Source organism: Alexandromys fortis, unplaced genomic scaffold (genome assembly GCF_014885135.2).
Source record: "Alexandromys fortis isolate MF-2015 unplaced genomic scaffold, M_Fortis_MF-2015_v1.1 scaffold_87, whole genome shotgun sequence".
In the NCBI taxonomy this organism is placed as follows: Eukaryota; Metazoa; Chordata; class Mammalia; order Rodentia; family Cricetidae; genus Alexandromys; species Alexandromys fortis.
The window spans coordinates 4,620,985-4,647,910 of NW_026067971.1; the positions used below are offsets into that span (position 1 = coordinate 4,620,985).

At 40.3% G+C, this 26,926-nt stretch overlaps 1 protein-coding gene across 1 annotated transcript in view; it reads left to right on the plus strand.

The window, feature by feature from the left end:
• Positions 1-26,926, plus strand: part of Ibsp (integrin binding sialoprotein) — a 38,348-nt gene that overhangs the window by 8,645 nt on the left and 2,777 nt on the right. Inside the window, exons 3-6 of the mRNA XM_050155806.1 lie at positions 20,674-20,740; positions 20,836-20,886; positions 20,975-21,052; positions 24,612-24,674. Of these exons, the coding sequence (XP_050011763.1) occupies positions 20,687-20,740; positions 20,836-20,886; positions 20,975-21,052; positions 24,612-24,674 (246 nt within the window). The 5' untranslated portion in view covers positions 20,674-20,686. The remainder of the gene's footprint in view (positions 1-20,673; positions 20,741-20,835; positions 20,887-20,974; positions 21,053-24,611; positions 24,675-26,926) is intronic.

Here is a 26,926-nt window from a genome sequence, read left to right on the forward strand (position 1 = left end):
AAACTGTATTCTTTCAAACACTGCCTGGCCCGGCTAGTTCCAGCTTCTTATTGGCTAGCTCTTATATAGTGTTCTAACCCATTTCTAATATTCTGTGTAGTCCACGAGCTGGCTTACCAGGGAGGATCTTAACCTGCGTCTGTCTGGAGTGGGAGAATCATGGCGACTCCCTGACTCAGCTTCTTTTTCCCAGCTTTCTCTTCTGTTTACTCCACCTACCTAATTTTCTGTCCTATGAGGGCTGAGGCAGTTTCTTTATTATTAATCAATGAAAGCAACAGATAAGATACAAGACCCACCTCCATCATATATATATATGCATATATAAAATGCATATACTTAATGTTTGTGTGTCATAATGGGGATCAAGCCCAGGATGCTGGGCATGCCAGGCAAATATTCTTCTACTGACATCCATTTCAGACTTTATATCTAATATTTTTAGGTGGTCATGCAATTAAAATTCAGGTCCCTGGTTTAATAAAACTTGATATTTTGTACCTTCCCAGATAACATTAGGCCCGTAGAACAATATACAGCAATTTACTTCTCATTGTTGTTTATTATCTCATATTTTTTATCTAATATATGTTTGAATTTTATTATCACTGGTGTTTATTTTATCATTAGTAAGCTTTCTTTGCTTGAATGTTTTATCTTTTTCTTTTTTTGCAGCGTTTCCATGTTTATACCTGGGTTCAGTGTCCTTGCTGAAGAAACTCCCACCTTTTAGTGTAGGTGTGAGGGTGAGAGATTCTCTCATTTGTTTATCACCAGTGAAAATTAAATATCTTTATGCAATTTTTATTTTGAAGGGTATTTTCACTCCAAACAGAACTTGAAAATCCAGTTATTTTCGTTCAGTTCACTCAAGATGCTACTTCATTTTTGTTGAATTTTGCCTGAGCCGCATATGATTGGGAGGTGCTGTGATAAATAAAGGGATGGGGGCTTTATCTGTGCCTGTGGGGAAAGTTGTCACCCTGGCTGGGGTGAAACTTTTCACTGCTGTACCTGTTTAGGAGCTTCCTGTACTCCTCATAGAGCCACATGCCCGTGCTCCTATACGTAAATCCAGTGACCTGGCTAGTTCCCCCAGTAGGCTTGAGTGGAATCATTACTCTGATCCATTATTGGTGCCTTGTCCGAGGTGAGCAAGCACTTGCTCGCATCTCACCAGGAAAAGTTCACATAAAAAACGGTTTTCCAAGCCGACTGATGTTTTGATTTTGTAGTTGTCAAGGCTGGGACTGTGTTGCATAGATTCCTAGAACAAAACAGTAGAAGAATGTATGGGGCTGCATCATAAATCATTGGAAATTCTGTCCAACTCCCATGTCAACCGACTTAACAATTTTCTATAAGATTCAAGTCAGCGACTGTAACAATAATTTATATAATGATCATCATTACTTTTGTTCTAAATTAGTATACAAAGTATTAGATTTCATTACAATATTTCCCAACAGAGTTTGTTTTGTCCCTCCTTCTCCTCATCCCCCCACCCACTCCTTTGTACGTTTCTCTCTCAGTAGCTCTCTTTCACGTGGCATCTCACAAGTACTCCATCACTCCCTCTCTCCCTTCCCTAAAATCTCCTTTCCCTTCTTGTGGTGCCCTTTCTAGTCTCATGACTATACCTTTCACGTCATGACTTAGACAGAGTACTCACAGAGACCCTGCAGTTCACAGTCTTGACTCTGAGCTGCTGCGTTTCAGGCAGCATTTGTTGGCCGTCTGCCATGAGGAAGGATGCAAGGTGCAGAGTGTGGATGTTGTGTGTTCAGAGTCAAGGTGTCAGTGAATTTTCCTGATGCAACACAGGTAAGGACTACCAGAAACACCTCAGATTTACTTCGTGTTCGATTTTTAATTATTATTATTTTTGCCCATTATGTGTTCAGAAGCCTTTTAGTGTTCCCTAATTTTTCATCATCATCTATAAATTAGGATGCTGGGCTCTATAGTCATCCTACTGGGCAACAGAACTCAAGCTCTTTCTCCAGTCTAAGTGCAGTGCATTGACCGGCCCTTCTTCATCTTTCCTCTGCTCTCATCAGCCTCTGCTAAACATTGCTCCATTTCCAACTTCTATAATGTCAGAGTTTTGAGAGTCTGCATCTGAGTGAGATCATGTGCAATTTGTCTTTATGTGCATGGCTCATTTCACTTAACGCAGTGCCTTCCAGTTCAATATATGTTACACATGATAACATTTCATTTTTTTAATGGATGAATACGTCTGTAGTGATTTGAGTGAGAATGGCCCCCATCACTTTATATTTTTGAATACTTGGTCTCCAGTTGTTGGAACTGTTTGGGAAGGATTGAGGGGTGTGGTGTTGTTAGAGGAGATGTGTTATTGGGGGTGGGTTTGATCTTTCAAAAAAGCACATTTCATTCAGTTAGCTTTTTCTCTGCCTCCTACTTGTGTATAACTATGTAAGCTCTCAGCTACTTTTCCAGCACTCTGCCTGCCTACTGCCATGGTACCTGCCATGAAGGTCATGAACTCTAACCCTCTGGAACTGTAAGCTACAATAAGCTCTTTCTTCTATAAGTTGCCTTGGTTATTGTGTCTCTTCACAGCACAATAGAGCAGTAACTAAGACAACTATCCTTTTGTCTATATGCGCCACACTGTCTTTAACCACTTACCATGTGATGGACATGGAGGCTGACTCCAGTTCTTGGCTGTTTGAGAAAAGCAGGAATGAGAGTGAAAACGCAGACATCCATTTGATTTCCTAATTTAATTTCTTATAAATTTCTTGCATGTATAGCCCTTACTTCTTTTGGAAATATATCAGCTATTTCATTGTTGAATAAAACATAGGCTTACTTTCTTTCCAAGTGTTCAGATATATGCATGCAAAATGCTTTTTGTCCATTTCATTATAATGCCTCTGCCCTCTTCTTAGGGAAACACACGGGAATGCTTACTAGGGTAGCACATGAAAGTGGAAGAAAGAAGTGCTGCAGCCAGCTCAGAGGGAACTCTGAAGCAGCAGTGGCTCTGGAGCTTACACGCTTGGTTAGGCAAGGAGGGGGGGGGTCTATGTCTTTGTGCCCCAGTGTGATTTGGGGTGAAGCCATTTCCTCAGGATACCTTAGAGTGACTTAGCTCTCAGCCACACTCCTGTTAGTGGAGTGAGCAAGGCTAAGTCTTGGAGGTAGGATCCAGAGGTTCACTCTTCATGGTTCTGTGTACCTCTGAACCTTCTTCTCTAGTAGATGTTTGTAGAAAGGTGCTGATGTATATATTGTAGGAAAAGAAGACACACTGGAAATTTATGTTACTTCAATTTTGAAGGCAGTAATTTTGAAAGAGTTTTTCCAAAAAATGCCCATAGAAAAGAAATGTCTATGTCCATATTAAAATTCCTCCATCTTGTCAGTTTGGATGTTTTATTTGCTTCCTCCTTGCCCTAGTTAGGTTAATATAAGACAGGCTGGAGACATCTGGGAAGAGGGCCCCTTAATTGAGAAGATATCTTCATAAGATTGCCTTATTGGCTAAACTGTTGGCTAATTTTCTTGATTAATGATTAATGTGGGAGGGCAGAAGGTCCAACTCTAAGGATATATCAGGTCACTCATGGGTGGGTGGACCTGAGTTGCATAAGAAATCAGGCCAAGGGGCTGGAGAGATGGCTCAGAGGTTAAGAGCATTGCCTGCTCTTCCAAAGGTCATGAGTTCAATTCCCAGCAACTACATGGTGTCTCACAACCATTTGTAATGGGGGTCTGGTGCCCTCTTCTTGCCTGCAGGCATACACACAGACAGAATATTGTATACAAAATAAATAAATAAATATTAAAAAGAAATCAGGTTGATCAAGCCACAGGGAGCAAGCCAGTAAGTAGAACTTTTCCATTGTCTCTGCTTTAGTTCCTACCTCCAGGTTCCTGCTTCCCTTCAGTGATGAAACCCTACATGTTGTAAAGTGAAATAAACCCTTTCTTCCCCAGATTGCTTTTGGTCATGCTGTTTTATCATAGTTAGAAACTATAATAAGATACTTCTCTTAGGGGAATAAAGTGACATGAGAAAATCTATAGCTTTTCCTAAACAACATCTAATATCTAGAGAAACATAATGGTCATCCAAAGAAACAAGATGCAAAGAAAATTAGAGAATAGAACTATATTCATAAGTGTCATGGTATTGTTTTAGTTGTATAAAAATTATGTGGAGAAAATGTATTTCTGATGATATACCTTGAAGTATGGGTCAATGTGGAACAATCTACATATGAATAATCATCCTCTCTTTCATGTGTCTTATCCTAATATTAAAGGGCTAAGTCTCACGGAGCTATAGTTATGACTATCTGGACTTGAGCTAAACACAGACAATGTGTTTGTTGAAGCTGCTGTTGAACACTAAATTCAAGGACTCAGGAAACAGGTGTTTTCTATAAAGATCCAAGACTCTTATTGGTCTGGTTGTATTGGGCTCTCATGGATTTGCCTACCAGTCTGTGTTTTCAGAGGATAATACCATCTCTCACCATTCCTAAGATATCACTAAAACCCATGTTATCCTGGTATCTAAAGCACATACACACCCACACCCACCCACACACACAAGTAAACACACACACACACAAACTTACAAGACTATCAATAGGCTTTGTTATTTTGATGAGAGTAATTAAGAGTCCTGTGAGAGATGATGAGTGACCTTGCCAGCTGGAGGTGACTCCTTCAGTGATGAGTAGAGTGGCGGGATGAAGGATTCACGGCACAATGGTGAGTCTTTCTGCCATAATAAAGCAGCTATTAAAAAAAGCTATTAAAAAAGCAGCTTTGTGATATGGGATTCACAAAGGGTAAGATAATGCCCATGACCTATGTTGGCAGAGGTTTCTGTCCTGCCCAGTCCCACGGGCCGTTCAGTCCCAAAGAAACACACAGAGTCCTACATTAATTATAAACCAGTTGGCTTATTAACTTAGGCTTCTTATTAACTCTTATATCTTACATTAACCCATAATTCTTGTCTGTGTTAGCCACATGGCTTGGTACCTTTTATCAATGAGGCATTCTCATCTTGCTTCCTCTGTGTCTGGGTGACAGCTGCAGACTAAGCCTTTCCTCTTCCCAGGATTCTCCTGTTCTGGTTGCCCCACCTATACTTCCTGTCTGGCTACTGGCCCATCAGCATTTTATTAAATCAATACAAGTGACAAATTTTTACAGGGTACAAGACCATTGGCCCACAGCACTCCCCCCCCTTTTTTTTTCAAAACAAAACTCTGAATCTAATCTCTTTTGTTTAGCTTTTTTTCTGACCATTATCCATAACAACTTGTAACCAACACTCTAAACCAAGAAAAACATCCATAATCCATTTTTTTGGGGGGGAATATGAGCATAGTCTTCTAGGCTACTTCATGCTGACTGGGGGTACTGATAATCTTATGGGACCTAAAGAAAATTTAGGATTATGGTCAAGTCCTGATTGGAATATTCTGTGAGACTTGATCATCTCAGCCAGCCATACTGATGCTGTTCTGGATGTAGAACTCAGAGAAAACTCCAACAGAGGTCCTTTGAAATATTGGATCATCTAGGCCATCCACTCCTATCAAAGATTTCTCAGGGGGTCTTCCTTGATCAAACCTATTTTTTTTTAAACTCAGAATGAATCCACAGCTTCTCATTTCCTGTAGAAACCAAAGCAAAATTTCTTCTCTAAAGTAACATATCTTTTGACTTAAATTTTGACATCAAAGCATTTTCAAAATATATATGTTGAATTAATCCATCAGCATTTATAATCAAAAGACTTTTACCAGCTGTTGCTCCTTCCTCAGCCATCAAACAATTTAAAGACAATACAATACAATAACATGCAGTATCTAGATTCTTTGTGTATTTTACATCTTTACATGGCTTTATTTTCAACTCTATTTCTTTTATCTATTTTTTTTTTTTGAGAAAGGGTTTCCCTGTGTATCTTTGGCTATCTTGGAACTTACTCTATAGACCAGGCTGCCCTTGAACTCACAGAGATCCACCAGCCTCTGCCTCCCAAGTGCTAGGATTAAAAGTATATGCCCCACACTCAACTATTCTCTCTCTTTCTCTTAGGGACTTTATCCTTTTTTCTTTTCTCTACCAAGCCTACATATATTTTTAAACACACTCTAAACAATTTAGAGATTTTTTTCCCATCTGAATCTATCTTTACTGTATATCTCTTTTGTAGATCTTTCTGACCACATGAGTCTATAATTTGCTAAGCAATATAACTAGGATTAAAGCCGTGACTTTGATGGCTGGATCCACCCCATTCCTTAGCTTTCTGAGAGTCTAGCTTCATGATAGAGGTACTAGCAGGAGCCATGTTTATTGCCACAACTCTACAGATTTTCAAGGTCTCTGCCACCACCAAGACCCATGTTGTTGGTTATTCATAAACATCATTTAAATGTTTGGTGGTGGGGCTTTTTAAAAGAGCTGTAAGGTTTTTGCAGCTAAAGTTGAGTCAGGAAGCCACTCTTAAATGAGATGTGCATGCCTCTAGCAAACAGAGCCCACCTGAGAAAAAGCTGCTACCAAGAAGCTGTGCTTAACTCTGTTCTTTGGTGTCTAGAATTACTTTCCAAGCTCTCTCAGGTTTTATGTGGTTATAGTTTTCCACGTTGGCACCATTTGTTGTTGGAGGTTTCTATCCCTCCTGGTCTCACAGCCATTCAGTCCCAAAGAAACACAAAAAGGCCTACATTAATTATAAACTGGTTGACCTATTATTAGCTAAGGCTTCTTATTAACTCTTACATCTTACATTAACCTATAATTTTTATCTATGTTAGCCACATGGCTTGGTACCCTTTATCAGTGAGGCATTCTCTTATTGCATCCTCTGTGTCTGGGTGATAACTGCAGACTGAGCCTTTTCTCTTCCCAGAATTATCCTGTCTGATCATCCCACCTCTACTTCCTGCCTGACTATTGGCCAATCATCATTTTATTAAACCAATACAAGTGACAAATCTTTACGAGGTACAAGGCCACTGTCCCATAGCAGACCTATATAGATTACTATGTAAGTCCTTAAAATAATCTGTTTTTAGCAATTATGCAGTGAATGCTAACTGAAAGACTAGCCAAGAGTGAACCCAGTACTATACTAAAATATCCATTACAAAGGGGAATTTGATAGAAATGAAGACAAACATGGGATGCTTTAGCAAGACTGTTTCAGAAAACTCTGATCTTTCTGTGAATTGTGAAACAAATTTGCCCTACTGTGTTAGCTACCCTCTTCTTGAAATTAGAGTTCTGTCTTAAGAAATGAACAAAACATTTCTTCCCTTTCATTAGTGCTTTGTCAAGCTTTGAATCTGCGGTGTCTTTTGACATGGTTAGTTACAGGGATGGTCCAACTTTCCCAAAGAATTCACCTTGCTTTTCCACACCTGTCCTTTCTACCACTTCCTCAGTTTTGTCTGGTACTGTGCATGTAACATGCTTCCCCATGGGTCCTGAGCTGGAATGTGGTCTCCTTGTGATTTAGTGTCTTCTTCAGTGCACTTTGTTGACTTCTTTGGGATCCTTCAGGTTTGATTTCTCTTCGATGACCCATTTCTTTGCAAGTCTCCTCTTGGATGTTTCATAGAATCTGTTTCCAATTTTAAAACATCCAAATCCATAGGAAACTTCTCTCTCATGGTGGTCAACACTCCTTCTACCACAGAGACCAATTCTGGCCTCTCATGGCCTGCGGCTTCTCACTGTTTGATACAACAGCATCGAGAGAAGGCAGGACTCTTCCCATTCACCTTAGCAAAGCAGGAACATGAACATGGGGCAGAGTTTGAGCTATTACAGGAACACATAATTACAAGGAGCACTTGGCTCTGGTATGGTTTTGAATCAGCCTGAAATTGAAGGCAGATCCCTTGACCCCCACCCTTGATGCAAAGCCACAAGACCAAGGGAGGGCTTCATCTCTCAATGCCAACTCATCAGATTGAAAAAAAGAACATCCATGTGTTTTAAATGTTTTATGACTTTGTAGAATTAGATCTTGACATCTTAATGGGTTGTTTAGTCTAATACTCCATTATTAGATTATCACCCTTATGAAATGGAATACTGAATTTGGTCTATTTATATTATTATAAAACATAAAATCTCTCATAGAATCTCTATAGCCACATTTTTAGATATTTTAATATCATGCATATATATTTTACATATATTCTTTTTTTAGTTTTTCTAGATATAATTTTTCTGTAGCTTTTGAGCCTGTCCTGGCACTAATTCTTATAGACCAGTCTAGCCTCAAACTCACAGAGATCGACCCTCCTCTCCCTCCTGAGTGCTGGGATTAAAGGTATGCACATCATTGCCTGGCTAAGTGTAGAGATTCTTATTCTCCCCAGAGACCTTGCCAGAGTGCAAGTCAAAGCAGGCATTATAATAGTATTGGCACTGACAATGGCAGAACTTCAAGTTTTCCAGAACTGTTAAATCTCCTGCTCAATATGATTCATTTTTTATCTTAACCTATGATTTAACTCATTATTACTTTATTCCATGTGACTTCACAACTATTTATAGTGACCTATAAACCATTGAGCAGAGACATATCATCTTGCCCCTTGTCTTTGCATGTGGCTGTGCCTAGAATACAATGGTAGAGATAATGATTTTAACTTTATAAAAATTCTCCAAGAAACATTATTTTAGGTATTTAAGTTTCAATCTAAGTAACTGATATTTTCATCTTTGGTGTGTGACATAGACAGACCTGTGTCATTAGCTCATATTCTTATTTAATACAAAGATCTCATGCATAGCAGTAGGGATAGATACTACAAGAAATTGGTCATTCAGTCAGCCACCAAACATCCCAGTGTGTGTGTGTGTGTGTGTGTGTGTGTATGTGTGTGTGTGTAGGGTGTACAGTGAGAAAATTAGATTGTGCCAAAAGAAATAAAACTAATAAAGCAATAAAATTTTACACAAGAGCTCTTTAATGAAAGCCCAAAGAACAGAAGAATCATGATAGGAACATGAGCCACATGGAAAGGGTTCACTCTCTTAAGATGGAGGAGTTTGCTTGGAATGCCCTGGATCAAAGGTATTCCCAACAAGTGTAAGGTGCAATTTCAAGTAGGAAAGACCAGTGTAGTCCCCAATAATATGAACTACGTGGCCAGCTGTCTTGAGATGCTTTGTCGACATTGTAACTTTATCATCAATGCAGCAGAAACATGGCTATTGTACAACATCACAATAACGCTGTAAGTAAAAGCTGGCCATGACTTATTCACTCTGCAGTCACAGGCTATTATTATGGTGGGTTGCTGCAGAAGTCCCCAGCACTAGGAAGCCTGGGAAACACCGAAAATAAAACCCCGCTAGTAACTGAATACGGGTATTTGTCTACTGTGGAATCCCCGAGAGAATTTCTGAGAATAGATTTCTTATTCACCAAAGAATGCGCTGACCCAACGAAAGGACATTAGGTCTTTTGACAAAGCAAAATGAACAGTTATGGGACCTTCCTGCCAATCACGAAGTGATCCAGATCATCAAGTAACAGTGAAATCTTCTCTTGGATAATTAAAAAATTTTTTACTGAAAATACAGAGGGTCAAAGAAAATGATCTCATCAGGAGTAGACTAGTATTATCCTTCAGAAAGGGTAATTTTAAATTTTTTCCTTAAACTGGGGCAATATAGATTGAGGAAGAAATTCATAGTTTTCTAGAAGGTCTTCATCTAGCTTGTCTGAGTATGCCACTAAATTCACCGTGTGTTACTTGGCCTGTGTCTCACAGTAGATGACAGTCTGTTGTCTAAACAAGGAAGTTTTGACACCAATTTCTTGGCAACTTTAATATACAAAAATTTGTCTTGAAACTAAATCTAGAATTCATTTTAAAAGATATATTATTAGCTAGTGAATACTTTAAAGTGTCCCACATCATCAAGTATTAGGGAAATTCAAATAAATCTCACCAGAATTGGAATGACAATTATCAAAACATCCATCCAATGACAGCAGATGCTAGTGAGGTTGTGGGCAAAAGGGACCCCTCTGTCACTGTGGACAGGGTGTAGACTGGTCCAGTCATGGTGGAATCGGTGTGGAGGCTTCCTTAAGATCCAGCTGTACTACCCCTGGGCTTCTTCCTAAATAACTACATCCTACAAGAGAAGTAACCACACATTAAAGTCAATTCCAGCCCTATTCATGATAGCTCAGAAATAGGATCGGCCTAAATGTCATCCACTGATGAAAACGTGGCACATAGCCACAACAGAATTATACTCCACTATGAAACAATAAACATATATTCTCTTGTTCTTCTTCCTGTTGCTGTGATGAAACACTGGCCAAAAGCAACCAAAGGGGAGGGGCTTTTCTTCATCTTACAAGTTATGTCGGTTATTGAGGGAGTTGGGGGCGGGAACTCAAGCAGGAGGGTGAAGCAGAAAACAGGGAGGATGGCTGCTTGGTGGCTCGCTCAGGTTCATGCTCAGCTGGCTTTTTCCATAGTCTAGGACCACTGCCTAGGGAATGGTGCTGAACACAGTGGGCTGGGCTGTCCTGCATCAATTAACAGTGAAAACAAAGTGTTATAGACATACCACAGGCCAGTCTGGTCTGGGAAATTCCTCAGATGTGATTCCCTTCGCAGGTGGTTCAAGCTGACAGTTGAAGCTAACTAGGATGTACATGTCTCAGGTTTTTTTAATGCTTAAGATTAATAATGCTTTTAATGACGTAACATACTCCAAGGGAGGCAAGTCAAACCAAAGTTCAGGGAATTACGTATGTGCTTACTGAAATTTAGATTCAGTCAAAGGCCTCCTGATGACTCTTCAAGTTAACCGTTGTATATACGTTCCTCTCTTTCACTTTTTACTCATCTTACACTCATGTGACACATTTGTTTATTGTTTTTGTCATTGGCGCCCACCCCCACCCCAACTAAAATATACCAAGGAGATTCTGTCATGATTATTCCAAGCATTTAGGAGAAATAATGTCATGGTACACTAGAAACAATAAATATACACAGGATTAATAAATGAATGAGAATTAGGGCCCAGAATCATCTAGCTCCAAAGTGTAACTTCTTTAGTTTTGTAGAGAGTGATGACATTTCTTGGAAATATTTAAAGCTTCCAGGATGCTTCTTCTTTATTTTTAGAAAGGTTTCAAAGAACAATGATTTCAAGCAACAACTTACCGGTGGGTAAATCATGATTGTGTTTGTCAGTTTTAGTCTCGAGAATTTGGGACATAGAAACAAATTGCCAACCAGAACACTTCCTAGAGTAAAAACAAGATACGACATCTGGACTAGGACAGTGGTTAAAAGAAGAGAGACATGGATCAGAATCTACAGGTCGGCTTGAGAGCTAAACATAGCCTGTGGCCATGAATTGCACATGTTCTTTCAAGACTCCTAGACCGAAACTCTAATCCCCAACATGATAGCATTTTTAGGAGATAGTTGATGTTAGAATAAGTCATGAAAATGATGTCCTTCATGATGGCATTGGTGACCTTACGGAAAGAGACATAAAAACCACCTCCCTCTACTGTATGAAGATCCACAAAGGATCTTAGTTGGCATCATTATTTTAAGGTGTGTTACTTTTGTTTATGTTGCATTTGTTTAACTCTGTGAAGCTATGATTCTTTGCTTGTTTAGAACACCTGATGGTCTAATAGAGATCTCAACACCCGATAATGAGGCAGGAGTAAGGATAGGTGGGGCTGGCAGGCAGAGAGAATGGATAGAGAGAGAAAACTGGGAAAGGGGTTCTGAGAAGTAGCCTGAGAAGGAGGACATCAGGGCCAGCCATCTAGCTACACAGCAACCATGGAGTGAAAGTGAGATTCACAAAAGTAAGAGAAAGGGAAAAGTCCAGGGCGAAAAGGTAGACGGGATAATAGAAGTTAAGAAAGGCAGACAAGCAACAAGCCAAGCTAAGGCCGGACGGTTATAACTAAGAATAAACCTCCGTGCATGACTCATTTGAGAGCTAGGTGGTGAGACCCCCAAAAGAGTCATCTTACTATAGACCTTCCTCTGACATCAGATCATTAGACTTCCAACCTGCAGACCGAGAAACAGAGGTTAGTTTGTCATATGCCTCTAGAGCATAAAACATCTGGTAGGTAAAGGGGAACTAAATCTTAATAAATCTTGTTTTGATATAAACCTTCTATCTGTTTGGCCACAAACCTTTCTTGTAAATGTCTGCCAGGGCTGGAGTGATGGGGATTTTACACAGAGACTTTAAACATCTCGGTGTTTTAGAAAGTTCATGTAGACTGCAGAGTAAAAAAGCAGATTTCACAGAGAACAGTGAAGAAGTCTCATGTCAGCCATGTCAGGCAATGATATCTCAAGTAAGACAGCAGAGGCAGCGTGGATGGCAGCAAGGTTTGTGTTGATGGAGGGACAGCCCCACTGCAGCAGGAATAGGTCCAGACAAGCGATGATAAGGAAGCAATCTGGGATTCTGTCACGCAGAACTGAACAAAACAGTGCAAAAGGCCAGTCGGTTCAGCCTTCCTGGCAGTGTCATCCTGATAGCACTATTCGTGTCGTCTTGAAGGATGGTGTTAGAGCAAAGGAGAAGCATCTGTACTAAATAAGAGATGTGGAGTTGAAGTCATAGGTCATCTGAGAGATTAAAGAATGAAAAGAGAAGATGGACACAGAATCTCTCCAAAGTGCCCAACTCTTCATGACAGGGAGAGACAGTGTGGCAGAGAGGAGACGCTTAGGTGAATAGAAGGGATGGAGAGAAGTGAGCACAGTGCCATCAGTTTGGAAAGAGGAGAAATGGTGGCCTCCGTTACTGAAGAATCCACATAAGAATGTGGCAGAAAGTGTTCAGTCCAGTGAACAGGCAGGACACAATGGTTAAAGAAGCCATTATCAGTGGCCTGTGTGCGGCCAGGTTCCCAGACCTGGGAGGCAAAGGCCACCTTGAAGAGGTTGAAAGGTGAGCAGACATGAAAAGATTGACTCAGGGCTGTATGAGTCACTTTTCTGTGGCCGCGATAAAGCACCACCACTAAAAACAACCTATGGAAGGAAGAGTTTATTTTGATTGCTGGGTTCAGATGGGTAGGATTCCATTTCATGGAAGTGAGGCAATAGGGAGCAGGCAAGGTGAACAAAGCTGGAAGCTGAGACCTTGCATCTTCAAGTGCAAGTAATAAGGAGCGGAGAGAGCAAACAAGAGATAGAGAGACACTCTATAATATTAAAACCCAATCCCGGTGACATACTTCGTCCAGGAAGACCACACCTCCTAAACCTTCCCAAACAACACCATCAACTGGGAGCCAAATAATCAGGTCTATTGGGACAATTTTTACTCATACCTCCAGAGAAGATGTTAACTCTTAAGAAGCCTGAAGTGAAAGCCATATAGAAAGAGCTAGGTAGGGATGTGTATGGGGAATGCATATATAGGGTGTGTGTGTGTGTAAGTAGGTAGGTAGGGATGTATATGGGGGAATGTACACGCATATGCATATATAGCATGTGTGTGTGTTTGTAGGTAGGTAGGGATGTATATGGGGGAATGTACACGTATATGCATATATAGGGTGTGTGCGTTTATAGGTAGGTAGGTATGCATATGGGGGAGAGGGTTCGTAGTTTCTTTCTTTTATGAAAGAGCCTTCAAATCTAAATGACAATGAAAAGAATCAATAGAGAGGAATTGATACTGGTTCTGAGGAAAGCTTTAAATTCATCATACAGATGTCAACTTTGTTCATTCCTGTAGGATATTAAATAATGTTAATTTGGAAGGACAGAGAAAAATTTAGTTTACCTTTGAGACAGGAATGTCATCAAAAATGACCCACAAGTACTCACTCCATCCTTGGGTCTATCATCCACACACAGCTTGTGTGTGTGAGCCTCCGAGCTTCCCCCCTTATTTTATAACAATAGAATCAATTGATGTGTCTCACTGATGTTCAACTGATGTCAAATTCTATGAGGACTTTTAGTCTCATGTAAATAACCATAGATGTGGTTTATGGGTCTCCATATAAAGCAACTGCAACAGAGGCAGCCTTCAGAGCATAGCAACAAGAAACAGATGGCATGGGGGCATAGGTTCACCCCCCCACCCCCCACAGGGACACAGTAGAATGAGAACACAGTGGTTTTAATAAGAGATTTCTTTGGATATGAGTTTGGAGGAGTCTATTGCTTCTGGATTATGGGATACGTACAAGTTTTATGCCAGATAGAATTGAAATGCTGACAGAAGACGTGAACACAAGCCCCTATCCCTAACCCAGAAGCTATCTCCAATTGATACCCACTCACAAACAAAAAGTTAGTTCTCTCCAACTGTCTCACTGGGTATACAAATCACTCCTAAGGATCGGCACCTTGCCGGGCAGTAAAGGTTCAAGGCAAATGAACTCAATGGTGACTTTGGAGGTCTTTGCCTTATAATGTTTTGTCAGAACTGTACTTTTTTTTAACCTCACAGGACCCTTGAGTATATATTATTCCAATTTTGTGTTTTTAATGGAATCTCTGTGTTTACGAATGTGTGTATCTCTACATTTAAATATGTTTTTTTCTTGGCTCTTTTTATTCTCTTTGTTTTGCCTTATCACAATTTGTTTATTTTCATTGATCTGATTTTATTTTTTCTTTAGATTTTTTTTTAACAAGAGACAAGAGTGTGTGGATGCAGATGAGAGGGGATGTGGGGAGCTCAGAGGAATTGAGGGAGGAGAAACTGTTATCAGAATATATTGTATGGAAAAAATCTGGTTTCAATAAAAGAAAAAATCATGTGTGTGTGTGCGCGTGTATGTGTGTGCATGCACATGTGTATGTGTGTGTGCGTGTAAGTTCAGGCATACTTTTGCCATGGCCTATGTGTGGTGGTCAAGGAAAAACCTTGGATATTCTTTACTTTCTATCTTTGAGGCAACGTCTTGTGTCTGCCATGAGTAGACAATGCCAGCTGTCCTGCAAGGTTCCAGGGGATTTTCTTGTCTCTCCCTCCCAGCTCACTATAGGAGCATTAAGATGATTGACATGGACTCTGGGGGTCTGAACTGGAGTCCTCGTGCTTTACTTACTGAGCCATGTCCCTACCTCTGAAGTACTTGTAATTGATTGTTTTATTTTGTGATCACTCTCTCTCTTTCTGACTCTCTCTCTGTCTCTCTGTGTCTCTCTCTTTCCCTGTGGTGTGTGTGCATGCGTGTGTGTGTGTGTGCACGCACATGCGCACCCACGTGCTCCCCAGTGTAGGTATGTATACTACTTATGTGCAGTGAACTTGGAGGTTAGAAGAGGGCATCAGGTCCCCTGAGACTGTCATTACTGGCAGTTGTGAAACACCCCTGTGGGTGCTGGAAACAGAACCCTAGTCTTCTGCAAGAGCAGTAATTAATTTTAACTGCTGAGACATCGTCCCAGATCCCCCAAATATTTTTGGTCTATCATGTTCCTTTCCTTCGGCTTATGTTTAATGCTGCTTTACTGAAGGAAGCAGGTTGTGCGTAATAACATTTTCTATATTATTTTCTCTATTCTGGATGTTGCTGAGAGCATCCTGATGACGCCATTTCATGTGTTTGTCTTCCATTTCCTCTGGCATGGTAGGTACAAAAGCTTGACCAAAATTACATGCAATTATTTGGACACCTGCTTCATGGGTGATGGAGGCATATAATTGATAATACTTTTGGAAACCTTTGGTGAAAACATCTTCATTTTAACCTCCAAGTGGTACACAATAAAGCAAGGCTGTGGGAGAACTGAACATGGCATGCCATTCCCGACTCTCATTCTACCCCTTTCATCAAACAGAAGCCATGAGGTCCATGGCAGGTGAGTGCCTGGTGTCTGCACATCTCCACCATTCAATACTGGACCCCGGGGTAGTGTAGCTTTTTATGTGGCTGCTGGGGATTCAAACCCAGGCCCTCATGCCTGAAGGACTAGTCCTCTCATTGGCTGAACCATCTCCCCTTGCTGCCCTTTCCTTCTGGACTATGCTGTTTTCACGGTAACTCAGACAGTTTCTGCTCTCACATAAGATACTGTACTACTCTAATGCCAGCTTTTTAATTTTGTTCATTCATGAAGAAATTTATACAGTAAGTTTTATCATAGTCTTTTCTGTTCCCGAACTCCTTCTAGATCCTCTTGTCCCTTCCCACTCAGTTCCATGTTCTTTCTCAAACCACGGAGTCTGATTTGCATTGGATAACTGCTCCTGGGCACAGGCCTGCTCTTGAATGTGGTGGATTCCCCCAGTGTCACTTTATTGAAGAAAGCTGATCGTCTCTCTCCCACCAGCTACTATCTGTGAATAACTTCTCGGCTGGGGGTGGGACTTTGTGCAACCTCCACTTCTTTGTGGTTGGATTTTGTCTGACTTGATCTTGTACAAGCCAGTCCCTGTGAGTTCACATGTGCATCTGCCCCATTATGTCTGGAAGATATTGTTTCCTTAGGATCATCCACATCTCTGGCTCTTACAACCTTCCCGTTCCCTCTTCCTCACAGATCCCCAAGCCTTGAGGAGAGGGCTGTGATAAAATCATTCCACTCAGGGTGAGCACCCTGAAGTCTCTCTCACTCCCTCCATGTTGTCCAGCTAAGATCAGTTCCCATTTACTGTAAGAATTGCCCTCTGATGAGGTCATAGCGAAGCGGTGACCTCTGGGAATAACAATATGTCATTAAAAGTCATTTCACTGTTCAGTTAGCAGAATGAGAGCAATGGCTCTTCCCCTGGAGCGCATGACCTATACAGGCTCAGGTTCTTGACATCATTAACATTTCCACCTCCACAACTTAACCTCCTTCCCTCCTCATACAGCTCTGGACCTCACGAATGCTTAGCTTCGGTGCCCTCTCTTTGCTCTGCTCAACACACAGCTGCAAACATTGTGAAGCAAGTGCCAGGTTTTCTCGTTTAGTTCCCCATGTCCTATAAAACACTCCGGTTTGGTAAAAATCTGAATTATTCAAACTTTGTTTAGTCGAGCTTATGGGTCTGAATTAGATTAAAGGAGCCTATTCAATGTCTCTTTTATAGCTCTATATTTTCAAAAAAAAGCTGAAATACTTTTCTTTAGTTAAACCATCAAAGAAGCTAACAGAGTAGCTGTACATGAGCAACAACAACAGTTACTGATTTCTGTAAGGTGGACACCAACAGAGGCGAACAATATGACAGAGCAAGAAAAGTGTGCAGAGCACCAAGCCAGGCTTTCCTGGGCAAGCTTAGAAAACATTCACTTGCCAACCCACGAACTATGGGTTTGTCTTTCAGTAAACATTTCAACAATTCTGAGCTGCTTTCTGACAGAACCAGTAATTGTTCTCTATTCATAGGCAAAAATACATATGAAGAAAAATTGAAATAAATCCGAGAGCCATGATGGGGTGGTCCCATTTGCACAGCCAAGGGTCAGGTACCAGATGATGCGGACTGCTCTGTTTTAGGAAAAGCTACATTGGCTTCTTGGCTTCTTAGACTGAGCCTCAAATGTTGTAACTTTTACAGTCAGCGCTACAGTTAGCAAACCTTAGGCAGTCTGAATGATTCAATCACACTAATTTTGACTCATGAGTCTCTGAAATATGTTTTAGGAAAGACTATTAAAGAACAGAGATTGAAGTGTCTCAGGGCACTACCTCTTTCCCCTTTCCTAGTGCTTTAAACAGATGCAGTGATGTGTGCACTAGCTGGTTTTCCTTTCTTGCAACACCGTGAAAACCTGCGTAATTATGAAAGTTTAAATGCTTAGGTCTTTTACTATTTATTTTATTTGAAATCCAGCATATTATTATATATCTTCAGAACTCTAACTGCCATCCTCTTCTAACCCTTCAATTAAATCCCACAATGCAAACCTCTTGGCACTAGACCCGTCTTTCATGTTTATTCAACTGAGCACGAATCTTGAAAACGTGTTGAAGTTTGGGGTTTTCTGGTGAGCCTGACATCACGCTGACCGTGGCTGTGATTGGCTCCTGGGAGGCAGAGAGGGTTTATAGCCAGCAAGAGCAAGTGAGTGAGTGAGTGACAGCAGAGGGAACAATCCGTGCCACTCACTCACTGCAGCCAGGACCGCCAAAGGGTAAGACAGCCAGCAGACTTCCCTACCGCACAGCCAGGCACCTCAGGCTCACCTGTGTGGATCTGGCTTGGAATTCTTTATTGGGGTCTTATTGCATTGTGCACAATGATTGAACTTTTGTTTACTATGAAACGGGACCTCTGAGTTGAGCTTCTTTCCAAAGGCCAGACTTCTTAAGCTAAGCAAGCAAGTAAACTGTTCAGATTGAGAGCATGAACTAGGAAGTGATGTGTTGTTCTTTTTCTACATATCCTGGCCAACTGTCTTTTTCTTGCTGATGTATGTAGGGCAACCGAACTGTAATACTATTTACATTTGTAAATTGCCTGGATATATGTATTTTCCATAAATTACACCTGTTCTGTACTTCAATAATACACAGTATCTTTTCAATATATTCTACATTAAATTTCAAAGTGATCATATCCTATACCTCTAAAATTAATATGGGAATGGTTTTTGCCACCTTATATGTAATTGTAAGACAATTGTTTAAGAGTGTTTGGGTTGACCAGTCAGCAGTGACCACTACGGAAGTTCCTGATGTTGAATGAATCAGAAAGTAAATAAGAGGAGATTAACATGGGCGGTCGGTTGAGGTATTCATGTTTCTCTTGTTTTTATATAGAAAATGTTATCCTCTCTGCCATGCTTTTATTCTGGTTAGGTCAAGATTTCTTTTGAGACATTTTTCTTGTCACAGCTCTGTCTACACTTCTATATACTCAAGCTTTAAGTCCTTTGAATATTAGGAATATCACATTTCATGATGCTAAGAAGCAAATTTCCCCCTCCTCCTCCCTCTTCCTTTACTCCTTCATTGCTATCATTTTTTTATATAGAGAGTATTTTATAGCTCAGGCTTTCTTCAAATTTATTGTGTAACTAAGGATATTCTTGAATGCCTGATTCTCCTGCATCCACCTCCTGAGTGTACCACCAGGACTGGATCATCAATCTTCCCTCTTTTGTTTGCACACAAACAAATATGAATGATCCCAAGACACGACGTCAAAAAAGCCGTGGAAAGAGTGTGTACACATCGAATCAGAATTCCCACACCAGCAGTGCGTTTGGAGCCACACACTGCATAAAGGTCGCTTTAGTATCGAATACTACATAGCTGTAGTAAATGCTAATGATGAAGCAAAATAAAAAGACCCCCCCCATAGAGTGTAGTATGTGACCTGAGTTCTATACATTTTAAGTATCTCATTACAAGATGTATTTGGAGAAATTGTTATTCCCTTTGTCACTGTGTATGAAGCAACTCTCATCATCTGTGAGTGAGCAGGTGTTAGGATTCCAGCTAAGTTTGCTCAACTTCTAGAGGAGAGAGTTTTACAATGGAATTTTAGGGTAACACTTTCCCTGTCTGCTTCTATTTATGATGAAGCTCTGAAAGGGGGAGCTGTTGCTGTAAACCCCAGCATTGCTTGGGATTACCTACCCATGGGCAGCTGCATCTTTGCACACTCCATAGAGCATCTGTATCTACTATAGTAGAAGATACAGAGCTAAAATAGAGGACCACTCCATACAGCATCTATTCCTATTACAATAGGAGAAGCAGAGCTAAACTGGAGGACCACTCCATAGAGCACCTGTACCTACTACACAGTAGGAGATACAGAGCTAAAATAGAACTGGGGAGATCTGATTCAAGGAGATTTATCCCATACCTTTAGATGAGAATCTCAAGAGCTATTTCTCATGAGAATAGCATTTCATATATTATGGGTTATTTCTCTTTCTCCCCTCTTCCCTTTCCTTCTCCCCTCTCTTCCCTCCCTCCCTCCTTCCTTCACTCCCTTCCTTCCTCTCTCTGTGTCTCTCTTTCTCTCCCCCTCTTTTTCTTATTCTTTCTCTACCTCATTCTCTCTCTCCTCCATCTTTGTCCTATCCTTCACTCTTTCTTGCAGGATCCAAAGCAGCTATGGAATAGTCACAGGGAAAAGGCCCCTTACTGTTTATTCTAAGAATGAACGTTTAGTTCAAAAATCAAAATCTATGCACAGAAGTTGGAAATTTCTTGTAGCCCACCAGGTATATGAACCATTTCAACACATTTGGGCTTTGCTTGATACTTTACCTATCAGCAATGGAATGGGAAACGGTCGCAATTACACACCAGCTGGTGTGGCCGGCACGTTCTTGTCAGTGCCAGCTGGAGATTTCTTCACACCCTCAGGGAAAGCATCCAGAGTGTTCAGATCCTGAAGCACTGGATCCTTCTCTGACAAACCACAGAAAAAATGTCTGAGTCAGATATGAAGCTCAGAACAATTTAGACATGGCTACAACCCAAATGGAAGGGCTTGGAAACAAATACAGACTTTTTCAAGGCTAGAGGTCAAACAGGTCCTTAGGTGAGCCAGGCCAAGTACCTACACCTCACCTCTCCAACCAGAAATCCACTTATAATTAGCTTAAATGAGAATTAGACAAATTAAAGTCAATTGAATTCTTTCTGAGCAAAAATGTCATGTGCTATGCTTTGCTATCTATTAACAATATCCCTTCTTGGATTGCAGAAATAATTTCAAAATGAAGACTGCTTTAATTTTGCTCAGCATTTTGGGAATGGCTTGTGCTTTCTCAGTAAGTTCATTGTGGGGAAAAAAAACCCCTATATTTTTGGCAGTTGCATTTTAATGTAAACAGGGCATGTACTAATAAAATGTTCTTTTGGATAGATGAAGAATTTCCACCGAAGAGTCAAAGCTGAAGATTCTGAAGAGAATGGGGTGAGTAATTTGAGAACATTTCTCTGGGCTACACTTACTGTAATGTAACTGCACACTGCGTATGATAACACACCTCTCATTTGTGCAGGTCTTTAAGTACCGGCCACGCTATTTTCTTTACAAACATGCCTACTTCTATCCTCCTCTAAAGCGCCTTCCAGCCCAGGTAAGCGTAAAGCTTAACTTTCCTTTCCACTCCTCGTACTTTTATTGTAGCGATCATATTTGACACCCAGATATCTGGATCTCAGCCGGAGGGACTTCAGGCTATAGAAATTTGACTCTCCTAAGCTCTCTCACAAGAGACAAAGCACACAGTAAAAACACTGGGGTAATAGAAACCAGTGCCCTGGCATCTAGAGTTCAAGTGTTCAGCTAATCTGCTGATAAAAGTGAATCATTTTATCACCTACTGACAAAGAACTGGTAAGATCACCAATTGTCATGTTGGTTGGCTCAGTATTGCCATCCAGCTGTTCACGCCGGGTATTTCAGCATCCCCTGACCTCTCAAAAAGCTAAGCTCATAATCACTTGGGTCTCTGGACAACCAGTAGCCTTAGCAACTCTCTTGCAGCGATGATGCTATCTGGAACCCTTACCCTGTTAGGGGGCAGAGCTGTGAGTGTCTCATGGAGTACAATTACACTGGGATCTGGCCCAAGTCCGCAGAGCAAAGAGGGAGACTTGGTAAATGTAGGAAGCCTATGAGGGAAAAAAAAATCAGTAAAATTTGTAAACACGAAGGAAAAATAATTAAAGCTAAAAGTGAGACATCCCATTTTTGCTGGGTTGTTTGTGAAAGAGGCCTTTGGATACTGGAGGGTGTGGTGCTGGTTCTAAATACACACACACACACACACACACACACACACACACACAAAAAAAACCCTAGCATGACACTATTTCTGTGACTGTACTGTTTGGGTTCAGAGCATCAATTATGCACCATTTGACCCAGGACTCCTAAGTCACCGAAAGCAACAGGACCCTTAGAACACTGCCTCCACGCAGCAACTGGGCTGTGAGTCTCACCGTGTGTCAGGCTGACCCCTCTCCAGCTTATGCCATGATAGGAAATCGTAACCCTCAAGTATTTCCAGTCTCACCATGTGTCAGGCTGACCCCTCTCCAGCTCATGCCATGATAGGAAATCATGACCCTCAAGTATTTCTAGCACTATTATAATTACAGGGAACTTGAGTGGCTGCAGAACTGTGAGTGCGAATAGTACAAGCGCTGTGGGTTTTCACAATTGTTCTGCTCTCTTTGCTTCGCCTCAGGCCCAGAAATAAACAGGATCCATTTGGAGCCCTGCTCCCTTTCTGAAACAGGAGTGACATAAATTCTAGTTCTTAAGTATTTGGCCAACTTTTCTGGAATATCTAATATACTTAGATACAACCATTCCCACCTAGATTTTTTTATAGACACGTGTGATCTAACTAAAAAAAGTCTGTAGTGTGCTAATATTGGTAAGGTTACAGTTTTCTTTTTATTATTGATAGACTCAAAGTCCTTAGAAGTCATATATGCTTTTATCACAAATTATATACATAATGGCTTGATCGAGTTAAGTAGCACTTAAATAAGAAATAAAACATCCCCAAATGTAACTTTCTGAGATATTTGTGGCAATCTCCTGTTTTACAGTTTGATTTCTGTCTTATGTCAATGTCTATTTATTGTCCAACGTTGTCATCCTGACCCCATGAGTTTGTTTTATTGACTTTGAAATTCATGTTTTAGTTACCAAGTCTGTTAAGGGGCAGCCATCCACAAAATAGGAACTTGCGTGTAATGCATCAGATGGGTTGCAAAGCCGCCAGCAAGTCTCTCTCCTGGCAATGCCACCAGCAAGTCTACTATAGTTTGTCTCTATCCTGAACTACAGAAACAAAAGTATAAATCAGCCTAATTAGTATCCTAAGCTGTTTTAATGGAAAGCTACATTTTATGATTAGGATGATATTTGATTAGTGTGCCAACTTATAGTGAACAAGATTCAATTTTATTTTTTTTTTATCACGTTCAGCTGGCACACAAATGTGGGTTTTCAGAACTGCCTTCCATTAAGACACCAGTTCATCTGCCTTTTATCAACCCATTTTCCCTCATGTGTCTATATAAATGAAAGACTCTGGAAGGATCACAAAGATTTTGTGATAAATTGGTAATAAGCCAAAGAAAGGAACAAAATAAAGTGCAAAACTTTAAAATATTTCATACAGCTTTGCCATGTTTCCCTCACACACTAGTTAGTGGTAGAATGTTAACTGAGTTATGGAGGAAATTGGAGTGAAGGAAGCTTGAAAAATACCCAACAAACTCCCAGCTGAGAAAAGCAGCTCTGCTTGGATAAATATATTGTCCTCTATATTTGGTTTAATAAGTGGAAATAGCTCAGATATAATGACTTGTTTTACTCCCCCCCTGGGTGTGGAACAGCACAAGCACTAGGTTATGGCAGTGTAGGGAGGGTCTAATTATTCTTTCTCCACCCAGAGTTATTATTGGCTGAAGACAGACAGCAAGCATTCCCTTTCCTTGGCTGGGTGAATGGCCACCAGGAGAATGAGTCCAGCAGGGACTGCCATGAACAACACAGGGATGAGTCTTTCCTACAGTCTTATTCCTAACCTAGAAGCTAAAGGTCCTTGTAAGTCATGTTCTCCCGGGACAGGATGCTTAGCTGACGGTCACAATCAAAGCCAACACTGATAGGCAGGAAATGGCAGGCTCTGAAGATAGGTAGGCATGAATCCTTGAGGTGTTGGGGATGGTGAGGAATATGAAGGGAGATTCCCTTTGGGCTTCTTTGGTAGAAAGATCAAGAATCTCCTCTCTTGGCTTAGAAGCTCTGATGCATGTTTAGATTGACATATAATTAAAAAATAAAAAGAATGCTCAGAATTAGGATATGTCTAATATGTGGAGCATTTGCCCTGAGTTTGATCCACAGCACTGTAAGAATATACTAAACAATATAGAGGCAACAATGAAGAGCCCAGTAAAGTTCATTGACTCATGTTTTGTACGTAGGCTCCTTGGTTCACTTTATTATCACCCCACCAAATCGTAAGTGCTTTTATATCTTTTATATAATTTAACTGTGCATATATTAATTAATACAATTTTAAAATTAGTTTTAATTAAATTAAATTCAGTTTCTATAAATCAAAGTATAATTTCGATTGTACTATTTAAGAGAATTATCAAATAACAGTTTATACTCTATAGTAAACTAAATCATCATCACCTACATTTTGTAAGAAAGACTATGACATCTACGTTCTAGTTAAAGACCTGCTTAGCAACGGGTGGAAAAATCACCCTTTGTGAATGGCTTTTTCTTGTAGTAGTCCCTTCATTCCTTCAGAACTAATCAATTTGCGATTTCTTATTCTGGCTTTTACATAAAATGCAATAGTTCAACATATTGTCTATGTCTAAGGGACTGGAAGTGAGCAACCTCATTCATATGTTGTTCATTTGAAAGCAACTGCTTCACTGCCCTCATTTACCATATGCCCAAGTGTCCCCACATCTCTCTCACTTTAGCTTGACACTATTCTGTGTTAATAGACCAACCAATCCAGTAATATGTGTAAGTAAATATCTCTGTGTGTTACATTTTAATCAGCAGGAAATTTTAATTGTTGTGGAGTATATTTTTATGCTTACACATGCACACATACTATGTATATGCATATATGTATGTTTTAGGGAGGCAGTGACTCTTCTGAAGAAAATGGAGATGGAGATAGTTCGGACGAGGAAGGGGAAGAGGTAAGACACTTTCTATTTCTTCCACAACAAGCCAGGCAACACAAGGAACTAATAGCAATCTAGACTCAGCAAATAGCCACTACTTCCTTGCCAGCTACCCATAAGCAGCTATTTTGGACAAATGGAATGTTATTTAAGTTAGAAGCAACTAAAATAACCTGCTTATTACACCACTGCAATGTGGGGTTAAAGTTACCTAGATGTGGCACACAGGAACAGAGGTGTCTGCATTTTAAGGGAAATGTGAAACCCACTAAAACACAGCACAAAGTTTGTTTATATTGGATGCCTATGATAGTAGGCAAGAGAGAAGTAAGCCTAAGCTTGGTGTGATGCCCTTTCCTTGGTGGTCAGGATGTGAAGCCAACTGATGCCTCTACAGTGTCCTGACTTAATCTGTAGAATAAGGTCAATCTCTTTAATAGGAATTCAATAGATTTTTATCTAATTATTAGATTACAGAAATTAAAATACTCAAGATGTATAAACGTCTTCCTAAACAGTTAAATTACTGTAATTAATGGCTAAAATTCATTTATATAGCTTGGAAATCATGATATTATGTTTATAACTGACATCTTGCCTATGGAAGCATACTATTAAGATCTATTTTCCTGGATTTCTAATCATAGCTACCCCTGGCTTGGGAACATTCTAAATTCAGGCATTCCTAGGTGCTATTTGTGAATAGAAAATGACAGGCAAAAATGGATCATTTGTGTCATCTATGCCGAAGGCAGATGTGTCAACTCGTGCAGTGACCAAGTATTTGTTTTTTCTTTCGGCTAAGTAACATCTCCTGTGCTATAGTTATACTGACAGTGGAGGGAAGGTCTTAAAAATCTTGCCAAGCCAGGACTAGAAACCACGTGTGCCCTACATCCTTCAAAATCCTGCTGTAGCTCAGTCATGCTCCGAAACTAAGGGAGGTTCAGCCACTCTGTGCCCCTGCTGTAGCTCCTCATGCTGCCTCACATACTTCAGATGCATATGTGATGCCCAGGAAACAGCTGCTTTGAAAGGTCAGAGGAATAGTGCTCCGTAGATCATCCACAGTGATCAAGGAAACGTGGGTGGGTTCAGGAATCTTCCACCTGCGAGATTCTAGGCATGCTTTAATCTCCATTTCTTCTTTAAAATTTAATTGCCGGTTCCACTTAGGTAAACAAAGCCCGGGGACTGTGTTCACCTGAGGAAACAACTTGGGCACACTTTCTATTTGATGATAACATCCCTCCCCCCGCACACCATAAAGTATTTCAGACTTGCTTAATGGAAACATACATGATAAAATTATCAGCTCATTGAAATTTCAGAAACTGGACATATACGTAAAATCAGCACTAATATAAAAAAATAGCACATGCCGAATATTCATTAACCAACTTTCACCATGGACCACCATGAGTTTGACTTCAATTGAATAGGTTAATTTCTGCTTGTTTTCATATACAATACTTTATATAATTATATATATATATATATACTATACATGTACATATTCTATATACAGGATGACATAGTGTACATTCTTTTGTAAGAGGCTTCCGTCGTTCTGACCTTCGGAGATGCTTCTATGTGATCCTGTCTTTTTAGGGCACAGGCTTCTCATTGGCACTTCCCTCTATCAACGTACTGTATGACTCACCTGAAAATGGGCATGGTGGTAGTTTCCAAATTAGGATTGCTGTAAAGGTCTTGCTACTGGGAACATTCTAGAACTTCAAATGACTACACTTATCCATTTAAGGAGGCCATTTTTATTAAAAGTGTAGCTTCTGAGTAAAAAATGATGTGCATATGTTCAGCTTCACTGAAGGCTTTCCAAAATAGGGGCAGCCAGGCAAATGCCCGCTCTCAGCAGACAGAGCTTCTACTGCTCCCTGTTCTCACCAATGCCTGTATGTTTTATTCATTTTCACCATTCTATAGCGTCATGGATATAGATAACTCTTCTATCTAATAAGATATTTGAAGCCTAATACCTAGCAACAGTCCAAGTCATTTCCTTTTTAATTTGTTTGCACAAGAATATTCTGAAATTATAAGTTTCTGGGCCAAGAAAAGATCTAAGAGGAACAACTGCATACATTAGGAAATTGACCACTCTTCAGTCTTGACCCTGACACCAGTGAAATGCTATGAATTATTCTTCATTTGACTTTGTGCAAACCACTGTATCACTACACATCAGTTTTTTATCGGTAAAATGAGGGAACAAGGGCCAGCTAACATGGCCTCCTAGAGTCTCT